Source organism: Polyodon spathula, chromosome 15 (genome assembly GCF_017654505.1).
Source record: "Polyodon spathula isolate WHYD16114869_AA chromosome 15, ASM1765450v1, whole genome shotgun sequence".
Classification (NCBI taxonomy): Eukaryota; Metazoa; Chordata; class Actinopteri; order Acipenseriformes; family Polyodontidae; genus Polyodon; species Polyodon spathula.
Window position 1 is genome coordinate 32,217,108 of NC_054548.1, and position 14,048 is coordinate 32,231,155.

The 14,048-nt window shown below is 42.2% G+C and overlaps 1 protein-coding gene across 1 annotated transcript in view; it reads left to right on the forward strand.

Annotated features, from left to right (window-relative positions):
• LOC121327900 (cystathionine beta-synthase-like protein) overlaps positions 1-14,048 on the forward strand; it is a 120,756-nt gene that overhangs the window by 94,237 nt on the left and 12,471 nt on the right. Inside the window, exon 15 of the mRNA XM_041272224.1 lies at positions 12,965-13,049. Coding sequence (XP_041128158.1) covers positions 12,965-13,049 — 85 coding nt within the window. The remainder of the gene's footprint in view (positions 1-12,964; positions 13,050-14,048) is intronic.

Sequence of the window (14,048 nt, forward strand, 5' to 3'; positions counted from 1 at the left end):
GTTTCGAAATTGCCCTTGTTTGAAACATTTTATTCAATTAATAATTTTAGTGTTTTTAGTTAAACTGCTAGAAACTTTTTCATTTTTCAAAATTTCTAACTGGTTCAAGTAAATTAGATATAATACTACTGAAGCACCGTAAGTTCCAGTAGTAACAGTGTGTACTGCTGAAAATGGTACTTGAATGGATTTAAAAAGTAATAATTTATCAGAATGTAAAGCCAAGTTGTATAGCCCACATCACATCTATCTGTTTTAACCTATTTTATTTTAGCTTATCAAGTACCTAAACACTTTAAGAACCAGTAATCACTGGTGGCCCTAAAAACTGGGGAGGCATCAAATATTGGCAGCGGGTCCGACTTTTTCGCTATTGTTTTTACATTTGAAACAATGCTATTCATTACAAATGCTTCAGTTTACCTAAACACTTCTTCTTGTTTGATACACCAACAAAGCAAAGCGCTTGTAACTGAATATGCAATCGTGAAACCAGACAATAATACCAACATCATAATAATAATAATAATATTATTATTATTATTATTATTATTATTTATTATTATTATTATTATTAAGCAGAGATTACTAAATTTGTTTTTTTAAATCAGAAAAGCCTTTCTTATTCCAGGGATTGTTAGCGCTGTCCTTGTCAAATAACAAACAAGGCCAACAAAATAATTTGTTCTGAGTCTCTGATCCTGTCAGCCACTCGGTTTTACTGTGAGCCTCTTCAGAAAAGGAGCATTTTAATCTTTTCTTGGACCTGCAACATGTATGATGTTGAGCTTTGGGTTAGGCCGACCCTCACTTTTTTTTATTTTTAACTGGAGCGCAAAAGGCAATTTACAAAAGTCGTGCTGCAGTACAAAATCTAATCATTCATCGTGAGATGTAATGTAATTACATTATTTGTATGTTTTAGTTTTTTTTTATTTTGAAAAATGAGATGAAGAGTTAACGGTATCATCAAGAAGACTACACGGCGACCTAATTCAAGCATTCAAAATTCTAAAAGGTATTGACAGTGTCGACCCAAGGGACTTTCTCAACCTGAAAAAAGAAACAAGGGCCTGATAAAAGAAACAAGGACCAGGGGTCACAAATGGAGATTAGACAAAGGGGCATTCAGAACAGAAAATAGGAGGCACTTTTTTACATAGAGAATCGTGAGGGTCTGGAATCAACTCCCCAGTAATGTTGTTGAAGCTGACACCCTGGGATCCTTCAAGAAGCTGCTTGATAAGATTCTGGTTTCAATAAGCTACTAACAACCAAACGAGCAAGATGGGTCGAATGGCCTCCTCTCGTTTGTAAACTTTCTTGTTCTTATGTCATTCATCACTTCTTGTTCTCTCTCTGCTGCCACTTTCCATATACTCAATGCACGTTAGTTCAGGCAGTAACACCAATGATTGGTAGACACAGTGGAAGACCCGCCTCCTGCCTCCTCAGCTGTGCGTGTTTTTTTTTTTTTTTTTTTTTTTTTTTTTTTTTTTTTAACATGTGTGATGTTGCCAGATGAAAGTAGGAGGAATATGATTGGCTAATCTCTCTGCAGGAGTAGACAGACTCTCCCTTACCCTCCACTCTTCCTGTGACTGTAACGGAAGCAGTACAGCACAAGTAAGATTTTCCATCAACTGATATTGCTCTCAACAACGGTCGTGGAGCATCTGTCTTGAAAAATAAGTGATCTTTATGCAAATAAAAGTAAATGTATGTGATCACTCAGTATGGGATTTACTTATTTATTTTAATTTTCGAGGTGGCAGTGCTTCCGTGGCCTACCCCAAGGAGTCGCCTCTGTCAAGAAGATATCATCTTTGCTTTATTGAACAGTTCTTTCCAAAACCATACTTCGACAGATATGGGCTGGGACCATATCAAAACTTTGACAACCTGCTAATCACACTTAACAAAACTGTATTTTATAGCTTTTTCTTTTTTTTGTATCTTATTTCTTCTGCTCATGCAAAGAAAACGCTATTAAATAGAGTTTTGTTAAGTGCGATTTAGCAGGTTGTGAAAGTTTTGATTTGATCCCAGATACAGTTCCAGCTGCATTGGCTTTTACAAATTGGTTGTATGCATTCAAATTTAAAAGAGAAGTATCGAACAGTGCTGCTTGCATCAATTAAAAAAATGTATCAATTTAAAAAAGCAATAAAACCAATAAACTAAACAGTGCACCATCTAATAACCAGTAAAGAAAACATTTTAGTGTTGCATACACTGTAGTAAAATTGCATTAGATTTCCAGCTGTACAAATACATTAATTTAGTTTTGGTAATCAGAACCATAACCATACACATTTTTTAGCATTGTGATTGCCATGCATTTCAGCAAATTCAACAATGTGCAATTTCAAACCTGTTGTGTATCATTTTAGTTTTTTTCTGACTGTCCTACTTAATCCAGTCTCAAAGACACCTGCATTTTTATAGCATTGCAGTTACAACAAACAGAAGACTTGCTAAGTTTACTCTGCTTTCTAACCAGTAGCTGTTTGCTACAGATCCCAGGGGCAGGTTTATTCTGAATGTTGACCAATCAATTGCTTGGGAGTGTGGGATTAAGGAAATTCTATAGAGATGGTTATTCTGTGATCAGTGAAGCAGTATAGCTGTGACGTTTTCATATTCTGAATATTGATAACTTTAACCACTATTTTTTTTTCTCTTTGTGTACACGCATCTGGGTTGAGAGGTGGTCAGTCAAGAGTCTGAAAGCTTGAGTTTAACATTCAAAATGACTAAGAGTATTGAGAGTAACTATTAGAACAGTGATTTTGTGTTTCTACCGAGCAACATGACCTGAATGCAGTAGATCATGAAAAAATAATCGGGTTGTTGACAGTTAAGTTTGTGTGAGCCATAATAACCGTGGCCCATTGTGGCACTGGTACAGTAGTTTAATATTAGACACACCGGTGTAATGTCAGAAAATGCGTCCCCATCAGAAAATGACGTTGCTGTAAATCACATTTTGCACCCCGTCAGAAAATGCATCCCATACTATTATGCATCCATTCTTCCTTCAATTGTAACAAGATGTCCAGTCGCTGCTGATGAGAAGCATCCCCACAGCATGATGCTGCCACCACCATACTTCACAGTAGGGATGGTGTGTCTTGAGGCATGGGCAGTTTTAGGTTTGCGCCACATATAGCGTTTTGAGTTTTGGCCAAAAAGCTCTATCTTGGTCTCATCTGACCACAAAACCTTTTCCCACATCGCAGCTGGGTCAGTTTCATGCTTTCTGGTAAACTCCAGATGTGCTTTCAGATGGTACTTTTTGAGTAACGGCTTCTTTCTTGCCACCCTCCCATACGGCCAGTGTTATGCAGAGCTCTTGATATGATTGACTGGTGCACCATTACTCCACTCCCAGCCACTGAACTCTGTGTGTAGCTCCTTCAAAGTGATTGTTGGCCTCTCTGTGGCTTCTCTCACAAGTCTCCTTCTTGTTTGAGCGCTGAGTTTTGAGGGACGGCCTTTTCTTGGCAGTGCCTGGGTGCTGTGATGCAGCTTCCACTTCCTGATTATTGATCCAGCTGTGCTCACTGGGATATCCAAACGCTTGGATATTATTTTGTACCCTTTCCCTAATCTATGCATTTCTATTACTTTATCTCTAACTTCTGTAGAATGCTCTTTGGTCTTCATTTTCCTTCAGATTCACAGCCTTACCAATGATCCTTCAACAGTGGGGTTTTTATCCAGAAAATGTGACAGCAACTTTAATGGTTCACAGGTGGAGGCCAATGGTAAAGTAATTGTGTCCTCGTTAGAGCAATGTCTTTCATGGGTGCAAACTGGGAGCTTCCATAGCACGGGTTGAATACTTATGCAAGCAAGATATTTCGGTTTTTTATTTTTCTTAAATATTTCCCAACATAAAACCAGTGTCACCTTACAATAATTGATTCTGAGTTTCAGTATTTAAAAATAAAATATCAAACAGAACGAAATTTCAATGTACCATTTGTAATTCGGTAATATGTGAGAATTGGTCAGGGGTCTGAATACTTTTGCAAGACACAGTGTGTGTGTGTGTGTATTTATTTTTTTGTTTTTTTAATTTTTTTTGAAGCGTTTTTAGCAGTAGTTATTCTTGGTTCACTCAGTAATGGTGCGTGCTGCTTATTCGTTGAATAATTTACATAAAACATGCAATGCAAATATTTTTAAATAGCATGTTTACACAGATAACCATGAGTAAACTAAAATAAGAGGATAGATAGTGTCTCGCTTTGTTTCAATTTGACAAATTTGGCAACACTACTGTTTTAAAGATCGCTCATCTACGGTACAATTCTTCAGAAAAAGTGGATTTGTAACTAAATATACTACAGTGTTTCCCTTGTTGGGTGAAATAAAAAAAATATAGAGATAGAAAATTACTGAAATTTTGTTATTTTTCTCGGCGAAATTTCAGTGCTTACACGGCATATTAACACCCGCCTCTGTTCACGAATGATTGGACAGCTGTCGGATCTTTCACTTTCCTATTGGCTACTCACTCGCCTTTAATTTGCATAGAGAATACCGTGAACGACCTCTGCTTGCTTATGATTGGACAGCTGTGTAAAACTAGGCAGATATGATTCTCCTATTGTTTAAAATTACTGTGTACCTTTAACTGAAACAGACAGTTTATGTCCCACCCAGCTAACTTATGATTGGGCTACCGCAGAGACAATGCAGATATTCAGTTGGTTGATCATAATGCAGAAGCCCTTCAAAAAAAAAAAAAAAAAATGTTGAGTACGTACAAGCACAGCATAAGCGAGCAGCGCTGTCAACAGACTGCTGTAGCACATCTGTTGGAAAACGTGTTTAAAGCTTTCTTTATTTTTCCATGCCACGACCTGCCAGAAATGTGTTCACGATCCATAATTTAAGAACAGCTGCCAAGGGCACAATGGCCTGGCTTCACGGGCGCCACTTTGAGGATTACTGATGTAGAGGGAGTCTGAAAGAAAAAATGTCACCAAAGTTTGGTGCTTCTTTCATTTGTTTGTTGTGCAAGATAATCAAACATGCAATCTTCAGGTGTGAAAAATTATTGTCCCCCTAGTTAACTCAACCCAATTAAAGAGATAATTAGGGTCAGCTGTTTGAATACTTTGGTTAACAGTCAGGCCTGATTTGGGCCAGCCCTGCCCAATATAAATCTGACTAACTTTGGCCCTTACCATCAGAGTGACGTTGTCAACACAAGAGGCACATCATGCCATGATCAAAACTTTTTGGCCAACATGGGACCTGTTATGTTTGGCGAAAACCAAACACTACATTCCACAGTAAGAATCTCATACCAACGGTCAAGCGTGGTGGTGGTAGTGTCATGATTTGGGGATACTTTGCTGCATCAGGACCTGGACTACTTGCCGTCATTGAAGGAACCATGAATTCTGCTCTGTATCAGAATTCTACAGGAGAATGTCAAGCCATCTGTCCGTGAGCTGAAGCCGAAGCACAGCTGGTTTATGCAGCAAGACAATGATCCAAAACATACAAGCAAGTCTACATCAGAATGGTTTAAGAACAAGAAATTTAAAGTTTTGGAATGGCCTAGTGAAAATCCAGACCTAAACCCTATTAAGATGTTGTGGCAGGACCTGAAACAAGCAGTTTATGCTTGAAAACCCACAAATGTCACTGAGTTGAAGCAGTACTGCATGAAGGAGTGGGCCAAAATTCCTCCACGGTGCTGCGAGAGACTGATCAGTAACTACAGGAAGAGTTATGTTGCAGTTATTGCTGCTAAAGGTGACGTAACCAATTATTGAGTCTAAGGGGGTGTCACAAAGACGGCCAAGTGGGCGGCGTCAGAACCAGGAAGGAATGAAATATACAAAGACGATGATGTGAAGTGAAATGATGAAGACGCCTGTTGGCGCCGGTTTATTACAAAATAAAAGGTTTAAACAAACACGAAAACACAGGACACGGCACTCTACGCCAAAATAAATAGACAAACAAAAAAACAGACTAAACTTAACAAAACGGTGCACGGACAGACACTGACAAACACGGTGAGCAGATACTTTCTGTTGTTATTATTATTATTATTATTATTATTATTACTACTATACTTATTTCCTCCGTCTCCAATCCCGTTCTCCGCTCACCGAACACCCAACCCCCAGTATGTGACAACGTGCATCTATATATACTATTGTGCTGGGATTCAATTACCAATTAATTATTCACTTGAATCCCAGCACGTGAATTAATAAAGTGCAATTCCCCGTGCTCACATATTACTACATTTTACTTGCACGTGAAGTGCTGTGCAATCCTCGTGCCTAAATACACATATACATTTTTAAACACTCGTGTTACACAGACCCGTTTATATCCCGTGTACCAATGTCTATACACCAACATTTAAACACACCACACGCAACACATCACAACACAGATAATATACACAGGGGCGGGCACTTTGTTACATATACCCCCTCCTGTGCAAAGCACACATGGCCTCAATGGCCACCTCCCCCCTTAAAAGCCCAAAAGTCCCGCCCAAAGTCCTTGGCCAGGACCAGAGGCTTCCAGGGGCCCACAGGTCGTAATGCTGTCAGCAGGGTAGCATTCTCCTGCCAGGGTAGTCCTAGCAGCGGAAAGGCTGCTTGGGGTGTGGTCTCCTGACCTTCCCCCTTCTTCGGCGCCGGCAGCTCCCCTTGGTGGGGCTTCAACCACCGTTCTTCCTGCAGGGAAGAAACTGCAGAGGGAGCAGGTCTCCAGACCTCCCCCACGATCTCCGGCGGCGAAACTGCTGCTGGGGTTGGCGCTCTCCAGACCTCCTCCCCCTTCTTCGTGGCCGGCAGCTCCCCTTCGTGGGGTTCCGGCCACAGTACTTCCGGCTGTGATGCGGAGCGGCGGGCAACCCCAGGCGATGCAGAGCGGCGGGCAACCCCAGGCGATGCAGAGCGGCGGGCAACCCCAGGCGATGCAGAGCGGCGGGCATCCTTGGGCGAAGCGAGGCTGGCATCCTTGGGCGAAGCGAGGCTGGCAGTCAGGACAAGCTGGGGTGCGGGTGTTGGCCCTCTTTTCGGCCACTGCAGCCGGGAGGTTCTTCCCCGTGCTTCCCTCAGCAGCCTATGCAAGGGCTGCTGAGGACCGCCAGCATCTAGTCCTGGCCCTTCTGGTGCAGGGAGAGGCAGCTCCTGCTCCTCTCCCCCTGATGGAGGTGGAGGCAGAGGAAGCTCCAGCTCCTCTCCTCGTGATGGTGGGGGAAGTGATACCAGCAGGCATTCACCCTCTGCTGGTGGGGGAAGTGATACCAGCAGGCATTCACCCTCTGCTGGTGGGGGAAGTGATACCAGCAGGCATTCACCCTCTGCTGGTGGGGGAAGTGATACCAGCAGGCATTCACCCTCTGCTGGTGGACAGGGACCCAGCAGGCATTCACCCTCTGCTGGTGGACGGGGACCCAGCAGGCATTCACCCTCTGCTGGGGGACGGGGATCCAGCAGGCATTCACCCTCTGCTGGTGGCGGAGGCAGAGGCAGCTCCTGCTGCTCTGCTCCTGCCGGTGGAGGTGCGGAGGCAGAGGCAGCTCCTGCTGCTCTGCGCCTGCAGGTGGAGGTGGCGGTGGCAGAGGCAGCTCCTGCTGCTCTGCGCCTGCCGGTGGAGGTGGCGGAGGCAGAGGCAGCTCCTGCTGCTCTGCGCCTGCCGGTGGAGGTGGCGGAGGCAGAGGCAGCTCCTGCTGCTCTGCGCCTGCCGGTGGAGGTGGCGGAGGCAGAGGCAGCTCCTGCTGCTCTGCGCCTGCCGGTGGAGGTGGCGGAGGCAGAGGCAGCTCCTGCTGCTCTGCGCCTGCCGGTGGAGGTGGCGGAGGCAGAGGCAGCTCCTGCTGCTCTGCTCCTGCCCGTGGAGGTGACGGAGACAGAGGCAGCTCCTGCTGCTCTGCTCCTGCCCATGGAGGTGGGAGCGGCGTGTAGTCTCCTGGTGGTGGAGGTGGGAGCGGCATGTAGTCTCCCCTTGTTACAGGGGACTGGTGCGGCTCTCCCTCGCTTGCAGGAGACTGGTGCGGCTCTGGAGACAGTGGTGGGTCCTCTGCCTTCCTCTTCTGTGGCAGTTCCTCCTCTCCCTCCTGGTAGGGGCAGCGGAAGGGACAATTGGCAAAGAGATGGTCCTGGTTGCAGAGGAGGCACCCCGGCAAGGACTGGTTACATCGCCGGGGATGTCTGGCCCTTAGGCGGCACTCCTCCTCCCTGTCCCTCACCTCTTTATCCTCTTTCCTGCTTCTCCCCATTTCTTTCTTTTTTTTTTTTTTGTAATCCAAAGACGCCCCTTTTTTTTTTTTTTTTTTTTCTTCCACACAAAAAAACCTCTCCTGGTCTGACGCTTGGAGGCGCTGTTAAATCCCACGCAGGACACCACGTGTCACAAAGACGGCCGAAGTGGGCGGCGTCAGAACCAGGAAGGAATGAAATATACAAAGACGATGATGTGAAATGAAATGATGAAGACGCCTGTTGGCGCCGGTTTATTACAAAATAAAAGGTTTAAACAAACACGAAAAACACAGGACACGGCACTCTACGCCAAAATAAATAGACAAACAAAAAACAGACTAAACTTAACAAAACGGTGCACGGACAGACACTGACAAAAACGGTGAGCAGATACTTTCTGTTGTTGTTATTATTATTATTATTATTATTATTACTACTACTTATTTCCTCCGTCTCCAATCCCGTTCTCCGCTCACCGAACACCCAACCCCCAGTATGTGACAACGTGCATCTATATATACTATTGTGCTGGGATTCAATTACCAATTAATTATTCACTTGAATCCCAGCACGTGAATTAATAAAGTGCAATTCCCCGTGCTCACATATTACTACATTTTACTTGCACGTGAAGTGCTGTGCAATCCTCGTGCCTAAATACACATATACATTTTTAAACACTCGTGTTACACAGACCCGTTTATATCCCGTGTACCAATGTCTATACACCAACATTTAAACACACCACACGCAACACATAACAGATAATATACACAGGGGCGGGCACTTTGTTACAGGGGGCGATTTACTTTTTCACCCGGTGGCGTTGGGTGTTGCATAACTTTCTTTAATAAATAAATGAATAAGTATCAACATGTTGTGTTATTTGTTCACTCAGGGTCCTTTTTATCTAATATTAGATTTTGGTTGAAGATCTGATAACATTCAGTGTCAAAAATATGCAAAAATGCAGAAAATCAGACGGGGCAAATACTTTTTCACGGTACTGTATTTATGACATATAACACAATTTATATTTTAACAATTTCTATAGAACTATTAGCATCTCATTTGTTGTAGCATTGTTCTATATTGTAAATTACATACCACTATCAGCCAGAAACTACTACTATATACTAGTACAACCCACAAAATTGTAGTAAATACAATAAAATACATAAGTAGATTAAAATAATAAAAACAATAAAACATACAGTAAAAAGACAATAATAGTAAAACAACATACAGTAAAAAGACAATAGTAAACCGTGTTTATATGTTTTATGTGCATATTTGTATGTTTTATGTGTAGTGGTGCACGAAGTTTGGGTTATGTAGCACGGGTGATTTAAAATGTATTTGCATTTAGGCATAGGGATTGCACAATCAATTCACGTGCAGATTAAAACGGTATGGTGGTATGTGAGTACGGGGATGTCTGTCTCTGTGTGTGTAATAATGGGTGAGGGAGGAAGTTTGAATCCTCCCTGCAAAAACACATGGGAATGTGGCTGGCCGTGAATTGAATAAGTGATTATATGATACAATAAGGCTCCAGCCACAACTGTATAAGTAGGTCGATCACTGGTGACACAATTTTGTTGTGTTCAGAAGCGGAACAAGAGTTGTGAGGTAAGGCAAAATAATCAAGAGAAAAAGATTGCTACGCGTGCTGTTCTACGCCAGCAAAATACTTGTTTGTTTACATGTTCTGCTTTGTTTGTTTTGGCCACCGTGCCGTTTTTTTGTGTGAAGTGTTTTGTTTGTTTAAACCTTTTATTTATAATAAACTGTGCAACAGCGCATTCACTCGCAGTATTGTGTGCTTCTTCCGGGTCTGACGTCACTTCACAAGACAACATGTCACACTCCCTTGCAGACTGGCAATTCATTCCACAGTTTAGGGGCCTGTGACAGGAAATGGCGTTGCCGTGACGTCAGCCAGACTGAGGAAGCACACACAGGTCAGGTAACTGCAGTTCAAAGGCGCGGCGTGCACCATTTATTTAAATACAAAAATAAATAAAATATTATCACGAACACAAATAATACAGGTCCTTCTGTGTACACTCTTCTGCTCTTTCTGTGTACACTCTTCTGCTCTTTCTGTGTACACTCTTCTGCTCTTTCTATGTACTCTGTACTCTCTCTTCCTCTTTTTCTGTGTACTCCCTCTTCTGCTTTTTCAGTGTACACTCTTTTCCACTCTGTGTACTCTCTTCCGCTCTTTGTGTACTCTTTCTTCAGCTCTTTCAGTGTACTCCCTCTTCTGCTCTTTCAGTGTACTCTATTCCACTCTACTCTCTTCCACTTCTTCTGTGTACTCTCTTCCGCTCTTTGTGTACTCTTTCTTCAGCTCTTTCAGTGTACTCCCTCTTCTGCTCTTTCAGTGTACTCTCTATTCCACTCTTTCTGTGTACTCTCTTCCACTTTTAGCCACCAGCTCAGGGGGTGGGGCTTCCCGTAATATGCCATCCAAATAGGTGGTCGGGATACTTGCTGTATTCGCCACCTGTGCTTCAGCTGCATAAGCCTGCTTCAAATGTGTCACTGGCCCTGCATTGCGTGCTCGGGCACGCAGGTCCTTGGGCAAGCCCCCCACTGGCGGAGCTTTAACCAAGGCCACAACGGTGGAGTCCACTGGGGGAAAACCCGCCAGGCCCAGCTTGTCAGAGTGCAGTGTGCGGCAAGTGTAGCGAACACCGTGCACCGAGGTGGCATGTGCACCAAGGCACCAGAGCACCCTGCACAGCACATGCACCTAGACGATATGCCCACTGAGGCAATCCAAGCCCCGGCGGAGGAACGGTGTTCTCCCTGAAGGTGTTGGCTGAAAGACAACACACGCACACAACAATACTGCACAGGCAGTCACACTCATACAACTGACAGCCAAGAAAAGACGGCCTGTGACACAAACCAAGCAGACTGTAAAAAGAAGGAAAAAGACACACAAAATAGAGCTGCTGATTCCACGAGAGCGGCAAGCCGTCTGTCAGCACTAATGCAAGGGAACTGCAGTCGACTGAGAAGAGCTCTTTTCGAAAAATGCACTTGGGTTAGTGACACAGAAGCGTACCTTGCCGTCGTGAGAGGCAAAAGAGGAAGTGAGCTCTGCGGAGCGACTACTTATTTCCTCAGCAGGCGGGACCGAGGACGTCACTCCACGGAGGGGCCTATTGGCTGACGTAAAATGCGAATACCTACCTAAGACTATTCTAAGACTATAAAAGTATTCGTCGGCGGACGTCTTCACATTGAAAGGTAACAACCTGATTCCACAAATTTGTTAAAAAAGACAAATATGGGTCTTACTATCAGCTTGCTGCAAGACTTACTACAAAATGAAGTTCCAGAAAGACCTGGTGGATTACATCAGTATCTTCTCAGAAATGTGTTGAACTTGAATCGACTAATATACTCTATTCTAACAACAAGGAAATAAGGGCAAGAATGGCCAATTGTAGATTTACTACCAACATTTAAAAAATTTACTGTACCAGATATTTTGACTGGATCATTTTTATATCATTAACCTAAAGTGCTGGCATTTTAGCTCCATTTGTAGACTACAAGAGTCAGATTTGCAGAAGCTACGGTTCTGTAGGAAAACGTGTATATATTATGTATGTAAATTTTACATATGCTTCGGATGACGTGAAACAGGTTCTATTTGTAAGTGACTCTGCAGCAGCCATGTTGTTGATGCATAGTTCACCCCCTAGTCTCTGGGTAAGTCACTTTGAATAAAAGCATTTACTAAATGACTAATTTATTATTATTATTATTATTATTATTATTATTATTATAATAATAATAATAATAATAATAATAATAATAATAATAATAGGTTTCTAATAAACAGATATGCAGCCAAAAATGGTTAGCAAATACAAGTATAGTACACAGCGCTTTCTTATGGAAGGTTTTATTTTATTTTTTTTAATTATTTGTATAACGCTATGTTTGGGATTTTTTTTTTCCCCACTGTGCTTTTTTTATTACATTTTTTTGTGGCCAAGTGAGGCAGGCTGCACTTTCAGTGTTTTAACACAACCTGAAAACTCTGTGGAAGCCCAGTTTAAGAAAGCTGTATGATATATGTCGTCACGCAAGGCCAAATTGCAACTCGGACACAAACATTTAAATATCCCCTCCCGTATTGTAATATTTATTAGGTTATTTGCATTTGGATCAAGAATTTCTCTGCTTAAAGAAAACTGCATGGAAACACCACCAAATTACTACCAAAATAGAGTTAGAAAAAGGTAACTTATTTTTCTTTTTCCATGGAAATTGCCCCAATGACACAACCCCTTCTTACATAGGAAGTTGTCATACTTTGTGTCTTTGTGTTGCTCCTACTGTAGAAGCACATTATGCAATAGGCACATTTGACTGATGAGTGCACTGTTGAATAATTGTGTGACACTGGCCTCTGTTGGATTTCTGCGTACTGTAGTATGTTTGCTTTTTATAGCTGTGAATATATAACTTGTATAACTCAGCACTGCTTGGAAAATTGACAGAGCCCTAATTTGTTTAATAGTTACAGGACACCAGTGGTCGTTGTAACCCTCAGCATGAAAAGGGCTCTATATAGTAAGACAAATCAGACCTTCACAAACACTTTAAAATAGAAAAAAAAGGTTATATATTAACTGAATTGATTAGCCAATAAAATCAACCATTCTATGTTTTGCCTTCTGCAGATCCATCTGAATGATAACCTGGGTAAACTGTCCTGTATCCTGGAAACGGATCACTTTGCTCTTGTGGTTCATGAGCAGATTCAATGTAAGTACACTAACAGATCCCAGCTGGTCAGTGATGCATAGCTGGATTCACTGCAGGTGTTTTCCTTGGTCACACCCCAGTGATTGATCCTGCCTAGTTTGAATCAAACCTGTATAGTATTATCCTGTTCTGAAAGACTATCCGTAGTAAAAATGCTAATTAGACTAGTATTTTTTTTTTTAATGTATAGAGGTTGTTTTGCACTTTAGAATTGTGCTTTGTGTTCTCTGCAATGGATGAAGTCTTTTCACAAGATAAGTTCTAGAATTTTAACAAATCCATAACAGTGGAACAGTACTTCAATGGAAAGATTCCACACATTCTAAATATGGTTAAGCTAGAGCAGTGGTCCTCAAAGTCGTGCCCACGAAGCCAGGCCAGCATGCATCATGCAGGATAATTGCAAAGCATATGACATGGTTTATTTAGATTTCCAGAAAGCTTTTGACAAAGTCCCGCACAAAAGATTAATTCTCAAACTGAACGCAGTTGGGATTCAAGGAAACATATGTACATGGATTAGGGAGTGGTTAACATGTAGAAAACAGAAAGTACTGATTAGAGGAAAAACCTCAGAATGGAGTGTGGTAACCAGCGGTGTACCACAGGGATCAGTATTAGGTCCTCTGCTATTCCTAATCTACATTAATGATTTAGATTTTGGTATAGTAAGCAAACTTGTTAAATTTGCAGACGACACAAAAGTAGGAGGAGTGGCAAACACTGTTGCAGCAGCAAAGGTCATTCAAAATGATCTAGACAAGATTCAGAACTGGGCAGACACATGGCAAATGACATTTAATAGAGAAAAGTGTAAAGTACTGCACGCAGGAAATAAAAATGTACATTATAAATATCATATGGGAGATATTGAAATTGGAGAAGGAATCTATGAAAAAGACCTAGGAGTTTTTGTTGACTCAGAAATGTCTTCATCTAGACAATGTGGGGAAGCTATAAAAAAGGCTAACAAGATGCTCGGATACATTGTGAAAAGTG